This window comes from Diadema setosum, chromosome 4 (genome assembly GCF_964275005.1).
Source record: "Diadema setosum chromosome 4, eeDiaSeto1, whole genome shotgun sequence".
In the NCBI taxonomy this organism is placed as follows: domain Eukaryota; kingdom Metazoa; phylum Echinodermata; class Echinoidea; order Diadematoida; family Diadematidae; genus Diadema; species Diadema setosum.
Window position 1 is genome coordinate 16,060,010 of NC_092688.1, and position 20,602 is coordinate 16,080,611.

Here is a 20,602-nt window from a genome sequence, read left to right on the forward strand (position 1 = left end):
AGTGACGGGGCATTAAACTGCACATTACTTGAATATAAGACCATTCTGAAGCAAATAATTTTCACACAACAATAGATATATAATGTACTCTTAAATGAATCCCACAAGCATTGGAACAATCATCCCCCAGCATTCCCACTGATTCCCACTGATCAGTTACTAGCCACCCCCTTTAAGGTGGCAGGGCTTTACTTGCTCTCGATTTACACTGGCCAACAACAATGCTAGATTCATTCCTAGATATTCACATTCTAAGGAAAGCCCTTGAATCATACGTGCTGTGCTGTACAAGACATTGTTTTGGTATCTGGGCCCTGTTTTATGAAGAGTTAAAACTGATTATATAGTTGATTTCAACTGTAAGTCTATGGAAGCCTGTGCAGTAAGGAAATTTAAAATCGATTTTATCTTTTGATAAAACGAGGCCCTCGCTCCTTTAATATGAGCAGAGCATATGAAAGGAGAATGCAACTTTCCTTCCCTCTTCCATTCTATGTAAAATCAAAATTTGGTTCTTCTTTCTCAATAATTTAGACACCAATGTGTCCCTGTCATCGTATACAAGATATAATTTCCCTACTGTGATCCCAAAACCACTGGGAAACATTATCCAGTATACAGTGGCCGACTAACAAGAAAACCAGATGATTAATCTGGCAAACTTTATTTGCTGATCGTGGTACCATTAGATTTTTCTGGACTCTAATATTTCCACTGATATGAAATATATCATAAATACAAAGGAGCTAGTAACCAAATGATTTTATAGAAAAAAAAATAAAAGAAAAAGATTAAAAGATTAAGTGTATTCAAGCATACTGAAGATATTATACATTATTTCTACACATATACTGGTAAAACTGATTTAAAACACATTTTTTAATCAAAAAGAAAGAAAATGGTTGAGTTTCAAAACATTCACTTACTTTCAAAGTAATACAGGTGAATTTAAATAAAGAGGTAGTAACAAAGAGGTAGTAATGACATCTATGTTTGATACCCTGATAAAACTTCAAATGTTTTCTTTTCAATTAAATCACATCATATCAATGGGATTATTCTTTGCTTTTAATGTGGGGAATTTCTACTATCGGGGTTTAATAGTTAGTCTTGTACAGTGAGTTTTTAAGCCTATGAAATAGCTTGAAATGGATCCACTGCTCTGACCAGTACGCAAGCAATGTGACGTACAGGTGCCATGTTCACTCTAGACAAAACTACAGACATCACTTGAAGCAATATTGTGTGCTCTTCTAGCCTGCCTCACTATTATAAATGAGGTCGTCAAGCCGCACTTCATTCCAACCTCTATCATCCAGCCATGTCGTGACTGGCAGCCATCGAGATAAAGTGCTTTGGCCAGATGTGGGAGAAACAATGTTCAGATCTGTATGTACACACTGTACAAGAGTACAAGCAGGCTACTGACAAAATGGTAGCTAAGTAGACAGTGTACACTGCAACAGTACTGTAAGTTAACTTACAATTGTATGCTAGCCTACTTAATATCATAAGCATGAAATTAAAACATTTTACTGTTTATTGTAAAATTCATATCATGAGTTTTGTTGGAGTTTTAATTGCATTTGAAATCACTCTTCTTTTCTTTTCTTTTCTTTTCTTTTATTGTCTTCACTGCTTGAAGGCGTCTGGATAATAGAGAAGTCTGGCTGAGAGAGGACCAAATTATCCCGATTGGACTGTACTGTAAAGGCTCTCAAAGTACAGCAGAGACAAACCACAAAAGTTAAACGTGCACAGAATGTGAATTGCCATCCCATCGATCTACTTACCATTTCTGCCAGAAACGTCTCAAAGTCAGGGACATGCTTCTTCCCCGGGCTGGTGGCCACTTTTGAAGGCGCTTGAGATTTCTGTTTGGTGGCACAGACAGACAGATGGACAGAAGCAAGGTTAATACACTCACAGAGACAGAATGAGAGCACGGTTGAGTGTTAAATACATGAAAACTCTCTGAGAAATATGTCTGTTGCAGAGAAAAATATATGGAATACATGACATCTACATCGAAGAGAAATTTTCTAACACGAGAACAGAAGAATCAGACATTAATATGACTTCATTATACCTTTAACATTGTGAGTATAGGAAGAGTTTGTAATACTCTAATATGAAGTGGCATAAAGAGTTAATCCTACTGCTCAATATATGATGTGGGAATCGCTGCACAACACGATCTCATAGCTACATCTAATGTTCTGAGTAATCATAGACACTAGCCTGCTCTGAATAAGTACTAAAATCTATAAACAACAACAACAACAACAAATTTTGAACTGTTGATTTTAAACATAATGCTCACATAATCTGTATGTCACACCTTAAAAAAGTGAGTACTTAGGACATATTTCAATCTCCCAATATGACTTTGTTGTCACTTGGACTATGTATGCACTGATATCCAAGTATATTGTTTCATTGTGAGGGTGAGTACTGCATTCATTTGGATTTTGGCTGCAGGATTAGTTCTTGGTCTGGCATACACTATAATCATGAGCAAAAACAACCATTATGATGCCACCTGCACATTAGTAACAGTGAACATTCAAAGGTGCAGCAAAGATTGTGAATGCAAAACGACTTCTTGCAGCACTGTGCAGAAACTACATCTTCAAGCATTTCAACTATGACATTTAAGTGCATAAACTTGTGAGCACAGCATCACTTTCCCACTTTTTATTTAAGACCCCATAACATTGAAATCATTTGGTACATAACAAATCGTACACCATCATAACAATGCTACAGAGAGGAAGAAATTGATAATGGCTACCTCGACTGGCTTTGAAGGCATTCCGTCCGTTTCTGTTAAGGCAGCTGATTTATTGCTATCGCTTGCATCCTCTGGCTTTGGATCAAGATCTGAATCTGTCTTTTTGTCAGATTTCTCTGTCCTTGAATCTACATCAATGTCCACCATATCTGCATCTGTGTCTGATTTGTTCTCAACATTCTGCTTCTCCTTCAGGTCCTGCTTCTCTTCTTCTTGGGGAGCTTCATCCTCAGTTTTGCTACCTTCCTTCATAACTTCATCCTCCTCTTTCTTCAATGCCGCATTTGTATCCTCTTTTTCCCCTTCCTCCTCCTCCTCCTTTTCTTCCTCATCATCATCATCCTCATCATCAACAGCTGTGGCATCTTCTTTTGCTGCTGATAGATCGGAAACAGGCTTTTTCAAATCCACATCATCATCCACTCTTGGTATCATTTCCCAGTCATCTCCATCACCCTCCTCCTTATCAGCAGCGTTGCCATGGTGATCTCCAGGGGCTGATGATGATTTCTCATCTACAGCTGGTCCTCCAACAGCACTGTCTCCCTTCGCAAAGTCCTCTGACAAATCAACTGCATCCTCGTCACCATCATCATCGTCGTCATCTTCAACAGACAATGTTGCATCGACATCATCCTGAGCATCAGGCTTTGCATCTTTTGTTTCCTTGGCAACTGCATCTTCTTTCTCTGGTTTGCTCTGACTTGTCTGGAGGTCCGTCACCACAATCTCTCCGCTCAAGGGGTCAGCCATGGCTGGGGAGGGGCTATCGTCGTCTAGTGGCCAGGGGTTAAAGGCAGGGGTGGGGTCGCTGTCGCCGGGGAGTTCCTCACCATCCGGGTAATCATCCAACAGACGGGTGTCTCGGATCTTCGTCACAAATTCATCCTGCAAAAGAGACACAGACAGACATTTTGGTGCAATGGGTGAAGCGTGTATGTGCGATCTTATGGGGGCATGGTTGTGGCAGATCACTGAATTCTAGGTGAAAAAAAGAATGAAAGCTAAGCATTTTAAGGTCCAGAAGAACAACCCTCAGAACAAAGATGGATACATTGTGTGTGTCTGTCTCTCTGTCTGTCTGTGTGAGTATGCATGAGTTTCTTTTCATAGCGTGTGTGTGTATTATGGGGGAAAGTAAGATTAATACTACGTGCAATGCATGGCATCCATTGTATTCACAGCAATTAACTTTTCATAATTGCACGTTAAAAAACATGCACACAGGACTACATCTACAACATGTGCACAGGGACAGTGGAATTCAATCCCCTCTCAATACTCCAGTAATTGCACATAACTGAGCAAAAAAAAAAAAGAAAAAAAGAAAAACATAAAATAAAAACTCATACACCAATGTGATATGCTTGCATGTTCCAAAAGAAACATACTGCAGAACCCCAAACTGGAGTGATACACTGAATGTGTACATACACATGTATCCACACAACAAAAGAGTAATGAAAGGAATGCAAGCATTCACACACCAAATCAGGAAGGTTCCAAGAGCAATCTGTGCGATATCATTGTGTTTAATACATCCATCCCAATGGGCAGAAACAATTTCAAAAAATGAGGGAGGCATTCTATTTTCCTTCGTAAGGACATGACAAGATAAGCAGGTACATACAAAATGGCACAGAAATGGGTGATGACTTCATGAACATTCAGGAAGTGTGCATTGAAATACAGTTCGACCTCGATTATCCGGCCATGTCGGGACCGGCGCTCATCCGGATAAGCAAATTGGCCGGATATGGGAGACACAATGTTAATGTATATAGCTGCCGTCCAAGCTGCCGTCCCAGTGCACTGGGCAGCTAGGCAGGTAGCGTACCCCGCAACTGTGGTGTAATCTATGCTAGCCTGCGCAAAATTGTAGTCCCTTCTTCACAAAAATAAAGTATATCTTCATGCGAAAATCATACACGTTTTACCTCATTAGATATTAAGAAACCTATCATGCACATCTTATGAAATTAGTGAAATAGATCCATGAAAGTCACTCTTTTTTCTCAACTTTTGGATGAAAAAAAAAGTCCTTCACTGCGTGATTGCGTCCGGATAATAGAGATTTCCGGATAAAAGGAGGCCGAATAATCGAGGTCGAACTGTACAACAAAACTCAAATCATAATGATGTTTTGTACCCATACTGGAGGTGACAACCTGGGAGGTGTTTCATCAACGCTTGTCAGCGCCGACAACTGTCGGCACTGACCAATTTCAGCAAAATCCTTGGTTTTGATTGGCTGAGATGCTCTGGTCACTGACTGTTACTATGGTGATTCAAGTTGTCAGCGCCGACAAACGTTGATGAAACACCCCCCTGATCATTCTCATTCACAGATGCCATCGACATTGCCACCACATCCACCACTACCTAACAATCATCAAATTCGGATCTTACCACAAAGTGTGTGTACATCTCAGAGAAATACATTCTTGATAACACGCAAAGACAAAAAGCTCTACAGAGAAAAAGCAGAGCAGATTCACAGCATCTCCAGACAAAAAACTGTTGCAAGCACAATGAAAGTGGAAATTCCTTCTCTTCCACTGTGTACTACGTGATATATTCCTGGTACTGAAGTGATCTTCACGCTATGCTATTAAAAAGCCACATGAGTTAGTCCAGGAGGGAAGCTCCGAGCAGATGCTGCTGCACCAGGCGGGTCGGCAGAGCTGAATGGGTTGATATCTAGCTGTCAGGTGGAGGAGGAAGGGAAGTGGGGAGGGGGGAGGGGATTTTTATCACGGATTTGAGGGTCCCTATGTACACCGATAGGGAAATGAGACAGGCAGTCTCAAATTTTGGAGCTTGCACAGTCACTGGGATTCGGTCCTAACGTGGGCGTCCTTTGTAATGGGCCTACATCCTGTTGCAGTTCATCTTTGAATATTAACAAGTTCGTTGCTTATCATGAATAAAACAACAACAACTAAACACAAGGGTAGTGATTAATTTTCACATGGATTCCCTGGCTTTTTGATGCATCACACAAGAGTACTATTAAAGGGGAAGGGTGGGGCTTCTCTGCCTATAAGAGACAGCCTAAAACTACTATCCCTAATTTACCAGGTTGTTTACATCTGGAAACTTAATCATGATACAGCTGGAAAGTTTCATCAAACTTACATAGCGTAGATGACAAAGTGCATACTCTATCATATATACGTTTGGTCAAATGGTTTTGTCAATCTGATATGATTACTTTACCTACATCCAACAAGACTATATCATTTTTTTTCTAATTAGTTCTATGAACTTTACAATTTGTACAATCTAGTGTGAGATTACAGAAAACTGATTATTTGAAAACTTGTAATAAATTTCTTTTCTACAGTCAAGGTTTAGGATATTACATTTACAGCAGTTTGCCTTCAACATCTGTGTGGTGTTGTGATATGTGCAGCATACATGTTTTGAAAAACAATTAAATCCAACATATGCAAATGAATTAATACCAAACCTGCTTTTGTTTTGCCCAGATATTCTTGAGTAATATGGAGGGGGAAAAATGATACGGATCTGTATAATAAGTATCCTGTATCTTTATCTCCAATAAAGAAATAAAAACATGCAGTTCTGGGGATGTTGCAGTTCAATGTCTAAGGCATCTACAATTAGAATGGCACAAGGGATATGAAGTTGCATTAACTTCTGAGTATCAGACTTTCAAATGATTGCTAACTGCTTCACAATCTCTGCTCTCAACTTTACTTCATTTTTTGATGTGATCGTACTTACTGATAGTAGTGAAAAGAGCACTCTCTTCAGATAGTGCAACATTTGCAAACTAAGGATTCCCCTCTACAGAAGCCCTGATCGACACAGCAAAGTGTAACAGAATGATATAGAAATATATTATATTTAGCTATAGGGCAACAGCCAGTTCGACTTTGCCCAGTTTTTTTTTTTTTTTCCTTCCACTAATGAAAGCTGCAAAAGCCAGGTATATATTTCTAGACCTGCAATGATAATGATGCAAGGCTGGGTGTGAATCCACAGATAGCTCCAAACACTCCCATCCCTCACATTCATGAGGGGCCAAAGCTGCCACTTTCCCCCCCCCCCCCCAATCTGTTGGCTTCCTATAACGAAAGAGGCACTGGGGCACAGTGAGAGTCTAATTGGCCTACAGATACATACAATCTCACCGTGACTTATCAAAAAGAAAAAAAAAGGTGCGCATCAATGTCGATGAAGACGAAAACTGACTGTGGAAAGCCAACAGGAATTACTATCTTTAGCCCTGACAGCTTGCTGTGAATTGATATACAGCCAGCCGAGTGAACCTGAGCGTGATGTGGAAGCAGGGGAGCATACATTGAAAGGAAGTTGTACCCATGTGTTGCCTTAACGATATCAGCATTGATTAAAACGGTCAGAGGCCTTCATTAGAGTAAACTTTGTCATTTCTCATCGGATTTTCACTAACACTAAATGACTAAAATGTGCCTCACTATTTTTGCAGGTTACAATTTGTTATGTGTTCTGTATTGCTATCGACTGAAAATGATTAATCTGATATAGACAATTTTTGTAATACATTAAAATTCTACTCATGCTTTGTTTACAAAAGACTGCCTTAACTACAGAATGTGATGGAGGCTTGCCCTACCTAGCAACAACTGATGAATGCTAAGTGAATTCCTGCCTAATACAGTAACTCACATGGAGGAAGCAGGTGAATAAGATGGCTCGTTACTAGGCTGTAGGAAAAAGAAATGTCAATGAATCTTAATATGTTACAGAAACGGTCCATTCCTTCATTTAGGAATGAACACACTCCATGTGAAGCAACGCAAACTCTAGCAGTTCATTCATATCCATCTGTCATTTCATCAATCATTCGTATTGATCCATCTTCCATTCTAATTCAGTCACTCATTACATATCAAACACATTCTCATAAATGAACAGCACCTTTGAAATATCTCACAACCCTTAATAAGATATATAATTCCTCTGCCATACAAAGCACATTTGCATTGTGTATACATGAAATCATGCAGGTTAAAAAACTGAAAAAAAAGAAAGAAAAATAAAAAACAACAAAATAAATAAAAAAATAAACAGAGTAACTATGGAAACAGATGAGGTCATGAAAAAAAGGAGAGGGATATCAAATCTTGCCAAGCTAATTGGCTGTCTCTCACTCACTGTAACTATATGGACAAGACAAAAAAAAAAAAAAAAAAAAAACAGAGACATTACTAAAGTACTATTGTATCTAGCACTTTCCCTATTCCAAAGCACATAATGAAAAAAATTGATTCATTCTGGTGGTTCATTGTACTAAAATTTCATGTTACAGTGATACATCAGTAATGTTCTCTACAGAAGGGAAATTAATGGCATCGTGACTTTAAGAATTAGTCATCTAGATCCAAGCTGTCTAATGGTGCAGTCAATAGAGTACCTAAAGTGTGATGTCATAACCATTTATCACCATAGAAACTGGTTGTAAACAACCTCACCTGTCCCAAGTGTTTTACGCACGCACCCTCTGGTTCTGACCCAAGCTATAACAAATGACTGTGACATCATCACTCTAGTACTCTAGAGTCAATTTATCACATGTACAATTTCTGCTGTGTAAGACATCAGTCAAACAGAAAAGCAGGGACAAAATTGTCACTCTGACAATGCTTACACACTGTACATCCTGCAGAAGAGAATAAAGTCCGCTGTGTACGCTAAAGTCTAAAAGGAAGTCTACTGTGCTCCAAATTGAGAGTGACAATGCACATCTTGGTGCTCATAAATCTCAACCATTTACAGACAGAATGCAATAACACTCTTTTTTGTTTTTAGCTACATACTTCTGTCAACTCCACACAGTGCTAGACGAGTCACTTATTTTCCTGTTGCTATGTTCCTTCCATGATACGTGTATGATTGTGACTATTCCCAATGTCCACGATACGAATCCTTCATCACATCACACTGTACTTTCAGTTTCCACGACCCTTTTGAGCACTTTACTGCATGTAGAAGCAAGCAGTACAATGTATTCTGCTCTCTGACTCTTTATTTATATTCAATTCAAAGATGACATAATGTTGGTTGAGAACCAGAAGGGTGCTATCGCGCTCTAAGATTTGAGCATAGATAAAAACAAAACAATCAGTTTTCATGAAATGAAAAGTTTATTTAATCACAAGTGGGTAGATTTATAGTAAAAGCATTGTTCCAAATTTTGGGTATAATAGCACAATTGTGATTTTGATTTTTAAAATTTTACAGAAAATGAAACAATTTAAAAAATTGATACCATAATGTAGAGGAGATTGAGCTCTACAATGTAGGCCTAATACCCAAACACTCAGTACCCTCAAAAATTGTGATAATGCCCTTCTGGTTCTCAGCTGACAATAATATGTTAGGCTTGGAGAATGTTTCACGGTGATTTTCTCCCCTACTTCATACCAAAGCCCCAATCTCTTCTCAAGGCAAGCACTTTCAATAGATCAAGGCAAGCACTTTCAATAGATCAAGACAGAGTTGAATTAGAAAAATATCAGACAAATACTACCCTGTCTCCTATTTTTTTTTCCTCTTATGACCACAGTAATGTACCATAAAGGAGAGTAAAGAGCATTTTAGGAAATGTGTATATAGCATCTGGGTCTCATTTCATAGAAGACGTTATGACAGCAATTCTTTGCTAGAATGGTAACATCTTGTAGCAAGAGCCATCATGAAGCAAAACATTTGGCATTATCACAACACTTGCCATTGCAGTGAGAGCTGCCATAGCAACTTTTTATGGCATGGAAATGCAGTCATCCATCATGTTAATACTACTGGAGGGTTTGAATTAAGAAACATCAAAAAATTATATTCATCAACATAAAATTGAAAAAAAAAATCTAAAGATGCCTTTTACATTAATGGGGAAAGAAATGTACTCTCCTCAAGAGATCAAGCAGATGTAATTAGCTAATGCTATGGTGACTATATACATTGTATGAGACAAAAATAATGGATAATATAAGCAAAGTCATTGCTGTGTGAATATATGGGTGAGATATTAGCTTTCTATGAGCGCCAAAAAGTGGGCGGGCCTTCCAGGTCATGTGACTATGATGTCATTCTGCTAAAGGATCAGTATCACACTCTAACAATAGGTATTGGCAACCTCACATCTACAATTTGTGCTGCAAGGCTGACTTAATTAATTGTTGTGCTATAAATTGTATGACTGGGGAAAGGAAAATATGTGACCCGCTACAACAAAAGGATCCTAAAGTCGCTGACGGTCGAACCGAGAAAATCGAGTTTGAAGTCACAACATCAAAATTGGTCAAAACAATCGGATTTCTGTTTTTGGCATAATTTTATAGTCTAATGTTTTGTCCATCATCTGCCGAAATTTCGAAGCTAAATGATCAAGGGAAAGGCAAGAAATTAGCTTTTTTTTTCTGGGCCATGACTTTCCGACTTCCAATGTAAGAGAAACGTGTCCGAAGATTTCGATTTAGCGCCGCAACTAGACTCCGCCCCTAGCAACGAGGGAGTGATCTTATTGGTCAGTGCGTGGCATCCTGATTACCAATTGGTCATGCGTAGACCGCTGGCGCTAAGCTTGACTGAACATGGCGGAGGTCGCTAGGAGCGTGCCTTCTATTGTCAAGCGGTGAAAACTGTCTCGCCTCCCCATGACCATGATAGCGTCGGAAGGACAACTTTGAAGGCGTTTTTCTCGAAACTCTGATTTCCTCAACCACTTGACATGCGCTGATAAAATCATCGATATCTCCGCAACCGAGTACTTATATGAGTTGTGCTATACATGAAATTAAAGTAGAAGAGTACGGGAATAATATCATGTCATTTTCAGAAAATTGTCCTCCCCCGACTTTCGGATCCTTTTGTTGTAGCGGGTCACATATGATCAATTGGACCAGGAATGGCAAATGATATTCAGATTAGATTTGTTTTTTGTTCTTTCCAATGAATCAAATACACGTTAGGTGTATGTTTAAAAGCAACTAATTAAAAATGAATCTAAAACAATTGTGCATGTTTAAAATAAATGGTCTGTTTTCACAAGAATTGCCCTCCTTGCCAGATATAAAATACCACAATATAACCCATCACTAAAAAAGACATTTTCACATAAAGATTCTGTTCTTAGATATCAATATACCACACAGAGCATGTGCGTGCATGGCTGGCTTACATATCGCATAACTGATACTAAGGTGTGAAATGATCTGCTATTAAACATACCCACCCTATGAAAGACAACTATCCATTGTGTTAATCTACAAGATTAAGTCAAATATCTCCTTCTAAAACGGTTAAGAGGGATGCTAATACTCATTTCCCTTTATAAACATCACAACTGACATACAGTCTGTACACGTAGGCCTGCCACGGTTTACATCCAAATTCAGGCTGGAGCTTTCTTTTGTCTTGTTTTCATAGTTACACTCAAACCTGGATGACTTTGCTTGTATCGATTCCAAACAATAGGAACTAAATGTCATCCTAAAAAGGAACACCACGATCATGTACGTGGGAATATTTCTATACTAGTTTCGATCAGATCTCCAACTGCAGACTATTATCAAAACATGGCAAGCATTGTTTTGAAATTGATGACTGCAGTTTCAATTGTCTGAGATCACAGATTGTAAAGTGATAACAAAGACTGTCAATGACTGGTGATCACGTGTGAACGCTGCCATGCTGAAAATGTCCACCCAATTTCAATGTGACAAATCAGTAGTCATTCCTTACATAACATCTTCACAAAATAGGTCGTTACATTATGCTAACCCTATTTCTATCAAAGAAACTTGCAGTGCTTTCAGTCCATGGGCCAGGCCAGATATTGGTACCACCTGAGGTGGCAAAACCTTTTTGGTGTCATTTTGTTTGTCGGCCATAGATATGCTTATCAAGCTATGATAGCATTTCAAAATGAGTAGCTTAGTCATAATAAATGAATTTTTAACCAATTTGGTCTCGTTGTATCCCTATACTTCTGAATCTAGACTAACCGCTATATAAAGAAGAATACTGTCTTCTGTATGTCCACAGGTGTTCTGTTGTAAACGCGGTGTGCTTAGTCTTTATTCAAGGCAGCGAAGGGAATATCCAAAGGTTATGATGTCCATAGCGCTTAGTTCTTATTCAAGACGGCGAAGGGAATATCCAAAGCTTATGATACAGTGTATATCCCTTTATCTAAAAACAGCAAGAACAAAAAATAAACAATTCCTCGTGAATTTTACCGTATTTTTCAATTATTTATCATTTTCCGGTGAAAACACTACTGTGAAAACGCTAATACCACGCCATTGTCGCTTTATTTCCATCCAACAATGAAAGATAATGCAAAAATAATGTACCAGTACACTACAATACATTATAATAAATAATATTGTAAATGAACAGAGTGATTTTTGTTTAAAACTGATGTACTTATTGAGAGGGTAGTATAAAAACAGTATAGATAATCCTTTTATTAGGAATTTTAGATATGATAACGGTACATTGTTCTAGATAAAGACTAAACGCACCGCGTGACAGCTGTGGACATCATAACCTCTTGGATATTCCCTTCGCTGCCTTGAATAAAGAATAAGTGCACCGCGTTTACAACAGAACACCTGTGGACATACAGAAGACTGTGCTCTTCTTTGTATAGCGGTTAGTTTCGATTCAGAAGTATAGGGATATAAAAACGAGACCAAATTGGTTAAACATTCATTTATTATGACTAAGCTACTCATTTGGAAATGCTATCATAGCTTGATAAGCATATCTATGCCCGACAAACAAAATGACACCAAAAAGGTTTTGCCACCTCAGGTGGTACCAATAACCCATTTTTGGGGTCTTGGCCCATGGACTATTTGTAGGCATTCTTGACAGGAGGCTCACTTCAACTGATGGTGGAATAAAGTAGCCCTTCATACTTTATGAGAAGGTCAATTTTCCTGATCTTCTTGAAGCAGCACAAGAGCCAAAACTAGATTATCTTATTACAAACATCCTACTGACCCCCAAATGATGGCTAATAGCCTGTACAAGCCTTCATCAACAACTGCTGCTGATATAAACAAGTCAACTGGATCAGAACTGTATAAACATATTTTTAAATTCACAGGGAAAATAAATCTCTTGTTAATGAAATGGCTACCCTTGGTAAATAAGATTATATTAGTTATCAGTATCATCATAAACCAAATTACTACAGTGCCTTCAAATCTCAACATTTTTTTGAGGTGCATCGCATGCAAATGTACAAATGAGTTTCCTGTCTATACAAAGTGTGCTGCATCTGGAGTGAATACACAAGGGAGCATGGCATGTCAAATACTTTACAAGATTTCACACTACTGGATTCACGATTAGAAAGCTAATACCCCTTTCATAAACTCATCCTCCTATTATCCGCATAAGAATAATGCGGACAATTCAATAAAAAATGCGTTCACAAACTCTGAAAATAATCCGCATTATTTTTACGAGCGCCCGTCCTGAAAAAGGCGGATAATCGTCATGGTGACTGCACACGTCCCTCCTGCGGGAAAGACAGGTGACGTTTGACCGCATCCCGGCAATTATCCGCATTATTTGGGTTTGCGTTCATAAACTCAAAATCTGGTCCCGACGCTGCTATTATGCGGATAATAGAAGGGTCGAAATAATGCGCATTATTCTATCCCCGCTCCGATTTTACGACCAAATGTTGCGGATATTATCCGCATTATTGAGTTTATGAAAGGGGTATTAGATTACCACATGCGACTTTTCTTCTTCTTCTTTTTTGCCACTGAAATGACAGTTTTTCCCTGCTGAGGAGTATTCCACTTGTGACACCACATTTCAATTCTGGGGAAAAATTTTGCTTTGCCAAAGTATTTTATCATTCTTCCTTGTAGACTGCCATTTACCAGGGAGATTTTGCACACTTTCTACAAATCTCCAAAAAGAAAGGGGGGGGGGGGGTATAAAGTGCCATAAAAGTGTGTACATCAAGACCAACATACATGTAGGTGGCATAATAATTGCAATCATTTAAAAGAAAAAAAAAACAGTTGACAGCTAATCAACCATCAATCCAAAAGACCACATGAGAATCCCTACATACAACTAACTGTTCACGTTGCCCCTTCAAACTTAATTTGGTCGCGACGGGACGATGGTATTGTACATCCCTGGTATATTGGGGAGTACGGCTGTTGCAGGAAGTGTCCTGATCCACAAACACCGCACCGCATGTTTCATCACTGGGCCCGTGTCACACTCCTCCCTTTGTGACTCAACCAATGCTTTTTATGACATTCAACGCAATCTTACTATTACAATGAGACTACAGCATTTTTCTCTCATAAAAATATGCAATCTTACTATTACAATGAGACTACAGCATTTTTCTCTCATAAAAATATGCAATCTTACTATTACAATGAGACTACAGCATTTTTCTCTCATAAAAATCAAGTTTTAGATTTAAGCAAACAAAACTACGAGCAAGAAAGATTCAGTGGGCGCAGAAATCATTCAACATCGATTTCTTTTTGTGAATCAAATTCATTCACTTTTATCAAGCTTGGTATCAAAATAACATTGTAAAGAAGGAAAACATTATATTCATCAATGTTTCCATATCATGACGAAAGACAGATACTGATATCTTAACTTCTAACTCATAAAAAAAAATCCATGTTTTCATGTTATTTTGTCTGTATATACATATCTTAGGAAAATGTATTTATTGAAAATTTTGCTGTACTCAGAACAATATGATGCACTTGAACCAATATTCGAGAAAATGACAAGATGGCCGAAGACAGGAAATGGGATATTAATGGGATTATGTGGAATAGCTGAATCCTTAAAGATCACATAACCACCATTATACAGATCCAATGTCAATGACTGCTTCTTCATTTCCAACTATTTCCTGTTGAAAGCACCATCTCAACCAAAAACCAGGTCTGTAATATCATTTTGACCACAAACAGAATTTTTTACTGTTTTGCATGAACTTTGACGTAAATATTTCTTTTTGACGGTGTGAAAAGATATTAGAGATAGAATTTGTGAATTGTTGTTTTACATGTAAGAACAAACTAACTTGACAATGGTAGATTTCTATTTTATGACATGATGGAAGTGGATGGTGACGAATTAAATTGTAAGTAGCACAAATCTTGCACATACATCAAGAGACGACGCCATATCTCAGACATGGATCATGTAATATTGTACAAAGCCCAGTCAAATTGATTTTCCATAAAATTCTTCTCATTCTCCATGGTGCTATCTGTCCTTTTGTCAGAGACATCTGAGCAGCTTCTGAGGTGAGAACATGGCTCGAATCTTTACGCTCCATGAATGAAAGCTCACTCGGCCCCGCGATGGGGTTCAACGCACCCCGCTGCTGCCAAAATGCCGCCAACATCCGCACCACCCAAACAGGAAAGCGGCTATCAGTGGCATGGACGGCACCCACTGACAGAGAGGATCACCCTCAGCTAAACATTTGTGCGGCGTGTCGCCCAACACTTCATCAACACCATCCAGCCAGGTTTCTCGCTCCCCCGTAATTGGGCCACTTTAGCCGACTCCTCTCCGAGAGCTTACAGGAGTCATCCGCAAAATGCACAAATCTTCCCAGCGTATTTTCAGAATTATTTCTGCCCTTTTTGGCTCTGAGCTTGTGGGTGTAGTCTAGACTACCAAAATCTACACAGTACCACAGACATGGTGAAGATTAACATCAACTTTCAATCATGGTGAGTTTGCAAGTTTTTCGTGGAAAATGAGAGGCAGTTTTAATATTTCTGTCTGCAAACCTATGTAATTTCTGTAATCTTTCACCTGCACACCATGTCATAATCACCATGTTGACTTTTTTGTTCATACTACTCTATATTATGAAAAGCTAACTCCCATCTTGCTGTGAGACACACCAACTTCCACAGACAATGGAACAAACTGATGGTTAGTCCAAAATTCTTGGAGATATTAAGACTGCTTCCTATCAACAATGCTTGGGTCAATGGTGACATGAAATCAGTGTAATAATACGAGTGCATGAATACCAACGTTGTGATGTAACAACAATAACTATATGTACATGTACTTCTACAGGGTCTTTCACATTTGCCGGAGAAAAATTATGACCTTTCAGTGAGAGTTGCTATCTTTACAACTGTGCCAAAAACCACCCTAAAGCATTGCTAGAAAAATTACACACAGACGGGAAAAAAAGGACATTTTGGTAACTGTTGCTATGCAGCATTAACAGAAGCCAGCCAAAACACTTGCTAAGAAGAAAAAAAGAAAAACTATAACAACAAGAGTTGCACACCTATGTGCTATTTTCCCATCTCTACAGGAAATTTGCTATTGTGTATGAAGATTTGCAATGAGAATGCTCACTGCAGAAAAAAATTAAAATTACATTTGTCATGTGACTCACTCTCCCATTCCCCCCCCCCCCCTCCCCCCAACAAAATGTGCAGGTTCTGCTGCAGATCATTGAATCACACATATGTATTCCACTGTTGCATAAAATCTTAATATCTGTCTCAACTGTTCCAACGTCACACATGTTCATTGCAGTGTGAACGCAGCTCTAGGTCAAACACTGAGTTACTGTATTTAGCAACATGTTTTCTTTGAGTTTTTATTGTTTTTGTTTTTGCTATTGTTTTTGACAGTGCGATATATTTCCCAAAAGGAATGAACACACCTTGTGTGGCAAAATACTGCAGCATTGCGTGACACCAGGATTGAAGGCATCATTTACCATTTGTAGAATATGAAACAAAAACCCAGCATTAGTGCTTCAAAATAGTCCTAAAATGTGAGTTACGGATCTAGAAACAAAAGGATGTAAAAATGTGAATCAGAATACTTAATGTTAAAAGTAAATTGTTAAATACACAAAATGTGAACAATAGTTATAACAAAAACTAAACCATCTACAGTTCTGGTTTACAGAGAAAAACTTAGCCTTTATTGGATGTTTTGTGATACAACAGACCTTTATATGCATCAAATGTGATATCTCAAACCTTTTTTAAATCACTGCTCTCAATGGAAATAGTACCTTTGAGTGAGCTTCAGCACTGTTTCCTTCCACAGGTGGTGGCATTATGCCAGCAGCTCTTGGTAAGTTTCAATAGCATTTCTCTGGAAATTCTGGGTCTGGCACTGTGCATTGTTCTCCAGATCACACAGCAAAGTTGGCTTCTTCTTGTTGACAAGAAACTCCTTGCACACTCATAAGCTACTTTCCAATTTATTACCACCTTTTTATACAGGACTAGAATATTTGTGTGGGACAGAGAATGATTGAAATACACCTATGCATTATTTGAACAATTACTGTATTTAAAGGCGGTTATTTTTGCATGCAGATATTTTTGAGAATGAGGAGGTAACAGACAATTTTGCAAGATGTTGTTTTCGCAAGTTGAAATTGAGGCTATCGTAAGTGCATAGTGCCTGTCCATTCACGATACCAGTATTTTCGATTGCGGTTAAATTTGTGACCCAACAGTGATTCGCGAAATTCGCGAAAGTATCAGCTTTTACATTATACATTGTACTATAATCTTTTCAAGTCATTATGTAAAAAGAAACGTAAGTTACCATTTCAGTCCTTCTTTATTTACAATAAGGGGAGACTAATTCTAAAGGCATAAAGTCTTGTGGGTAGGCTTGTCCTGGCACAGATAAGAGATCATTGGCAATGTAAACACCAGGTCCAAGGGCGGGTCAATAAAACCACCACCCCATGATATCTGGACTGTAACGGACACTGCAATAGGCAAGTAGAGTGACCGTATGACACAGTCAATAAATAGACCATGGAAAATGCAAAATAAGTTTTTATACAGTGTGCAATACCAAAATACATTGCATGTGCATTACCCTGTCCCAGGGATCTAAATTTCTAATCTTCTATCAGAATCAACATGAATTTTTAACTCAAATATCCATTTAATGCAGGGAATATCATAAATTCCATTTGAATGAGGTAGACCTGATGCTTGGCAGTGCATACACCATATATTTTGTGGGGCTTTTCTTTTACAAATTTGTGAGTCGGTTGTACTATTCGCAAAATTAACTACACATGGAAAATATCTCCCACTAATCCCCTGACAGTTATCTGACATGGACTCCCAACACTTTGCCAGTCATTTAATACTCTACTCCACAATCCTGAATTCAACAACTTGCAAAATTGTCACAAAATCCTGATTCATGAAAGCTTAGGCTCCCTAAACATATGGCATCCTATATAGTAATATGAAAGAGAGTATGGTCAGAATGTTTTCTTCTTTCTTTTTTTTTTTTTGTGCAAAAAAGTTAGGCCTATAACTTCGGCCATTTTCATTCATGTATTGCTGCATTACATTTACACGTAGTCATCTCTCTTTTAAAAAAAAAAGAAGAATAATAATAAACAAATAAACACAAATAATCACTTGCAAGATATCACATTAAGTTTAGGTGATATTTCAGTACATACATGTGCACACACATAAAATAAACTAATAAAACTTTGCTTAAACTATCCCTTTGAATTTTGTCATCAAGTGCAAATGTAGTTACCCTCATTGCAATCCCTAACTACAGGCCTACATCACAAATAGCAGCACGTCTCAAATCTGAGCCACAAATACAAATTATAAGTTTACAGCATCTATATATGCCAAAACCTTTCCTGGAATACCCCTTGAAATACTTGAAGAGAGGGAGGATCCCGTCTATTTCTCTTTGCAGACAAACACATTGAATGTGTTGTACACGTGTAGTCTGATTCAACCGGTCATGACATTGTTAGTTTTTTTTTTATACACTGTTATAAAATGAAATCAAACAGAATTAAAAATACAAATGAATGTTGTGGTAATTTGAGTTTTTCTCACCTGTCAGCTTTAAAAAAACCAAATGTGGCCACATCCTGTAAGGACCCCTACAAGGATTTGACCTTGCAAACTTGTATTATGGTACAGCCTGCTGAAACAGTCCCGTTGTACCACCTGTACAGCACCACAGCAACAGGATTTTCAAACCAAAAAGGTCAGAGAGATAAAGTCTGTCTACCTGGGTCCATTGTTATCCTGATGCAAAACAGTCCTCCAAAGCACGGCACGCTGATGTCACAATAAAGTCAGAGCTGAAAACATTTACTGACCTCCCCTCAGTTTTTCTCTGATTGTTCCAGTTTCCGCACCCACAAGTGACCTATCCATGCACTCTGCACTGTAAACATGCAACTCAAACTACGCAGACCCACTTCTACACTCACACCATAATAAAAGCATTCATTTCCCTTGCTCGTCATTTAGATTTTGATCTCTTTGCAGTACTAGTTGGTCAGGAACCTGTAGAAGTACGTTTTTTTACATTCAATCATGCACACCATGTTCACATTACCTATAAAAGTGCATCCACATGTCAACCTGTATTTTTCCACAGCTGTGATACTCTTTTGTATTAAAAAAAAAAAAGAAAGCTAGATATACACTGTCAGTATGATTAATTACACAGTATCTTTCGTGTGCAATTCTTACCTCAATGTTGTCACTAAAGATTGTCAGCTACTCTTTTTACTTTTTTTTTTTTTTTTTGGGGGGGGGGAGTGTTGTTAACATTATAACAGAAAAAACATGGTTCCTACAGCGCGATATTTCGTTCGTCATTGTCCAAGAGTCTGTATTCGGTGACCTTCTAATTTGTCACGTGCAATTCAGACTTGACTTGAAATATGAGCTGAATAAACTCCCTCCATCTAAACATGGCAGACCTTCACTAGCATTGATTGTAAATTGCATCAAGACAACACAAATGTCATCTATGTGAACAAACAGTCACAAGTCAGTATTTGCCTGCTAGCCATAATAAGACAATTCAATAAAAGCACGATGGTTATTGAAGACAATACTACAGTACCCTGTCAGACCAACATGTGACTTTGGGTAGGTGGGACAAATCGTAAACCATCTTTATCGAGAAAGAGAAATGGGGCAGAGTATCAAATATCGTTGGGATATCGGAACACAGATCCCTTATATTAAAAAATACATACCTCAATAACATATGATTTTTACATTTTTATGCCTTCTACATCAATTTTGTATCAGGATATAATTTCATGGCATTTGGAACTTTATATCATATTCCCACAAGGATGTATCAACACATACAGCATCATGATAATGACTTTCACATCTGCCAGTATGGGCAATTAGTAGGGTCTGGCAATTTTATCTGTATACTGTAAGCAATACCCCAACACTTCGCCAATTCGGTTAGTGGCAAATGTGGTGGCTTAGGTAATCAGGTACAATGGGTTTGTTTTGTTTTGTTTTATTCTGTTTTTTATGAGAATCCTGTTGCTTAAAAGTGTGATTACACACCACATTCAAGTTGACTTGATCTAATGGAAAATGGAATAAAATCAGATGAAATGGTTGGCCGAAATATTATCATAATCACACATGAATAAGACGGTTATTACATTCTACAGTTTCAAACTTCTTCTGGTTACAACCATCCACACAGATGAGCAGAAGGGATGATGTCATTATCTCACATCTTTATTATTTTTTTTTGTCATTATAGAGAAATTTAGTAAAATAAATACTTATCTTTGGGTCAATAGGAGACATGTGACTTGTGGACATTCTCATCTTGTCCAGTTTGTGTGTGTGTTTGCCACTGAATGTTTGTGGAAACATCTAAATTTCCCAATATAAAATGAATGCGTAAATGGATAGATAAAATTCCAAATTTTTTTCTTGTCTGTATATG

General features: G+C 38.0%; 1 protein-coding gene across 1 annotated transcript in view; it reads right to left on the reverse strand.

The window, feature by feature from the left end:
- LOC140227650 (uncharacterized) overlaps positions 1–20,602 on the reverse strand; it is a 65,426-nt gene that overhangs the window by 30,961 nt on the left and 13,863 nt on the right. The window contains exons 3-4 of the mRNA XM_072308068.1: positions 2,795–3,682; positions 1,794–1,874 (exon numbers count right to left, since the gene is read on the reverse strand). Coding sequence (XP_072164169.1) covers positions 1,794–1,874; positions 2,795–3,682 — 969 coding nt within the window. The remainder of the gene's footprint in view (positions 1–1,793; positions 1,875–2,794; positions 3,683–20,602) is intronic.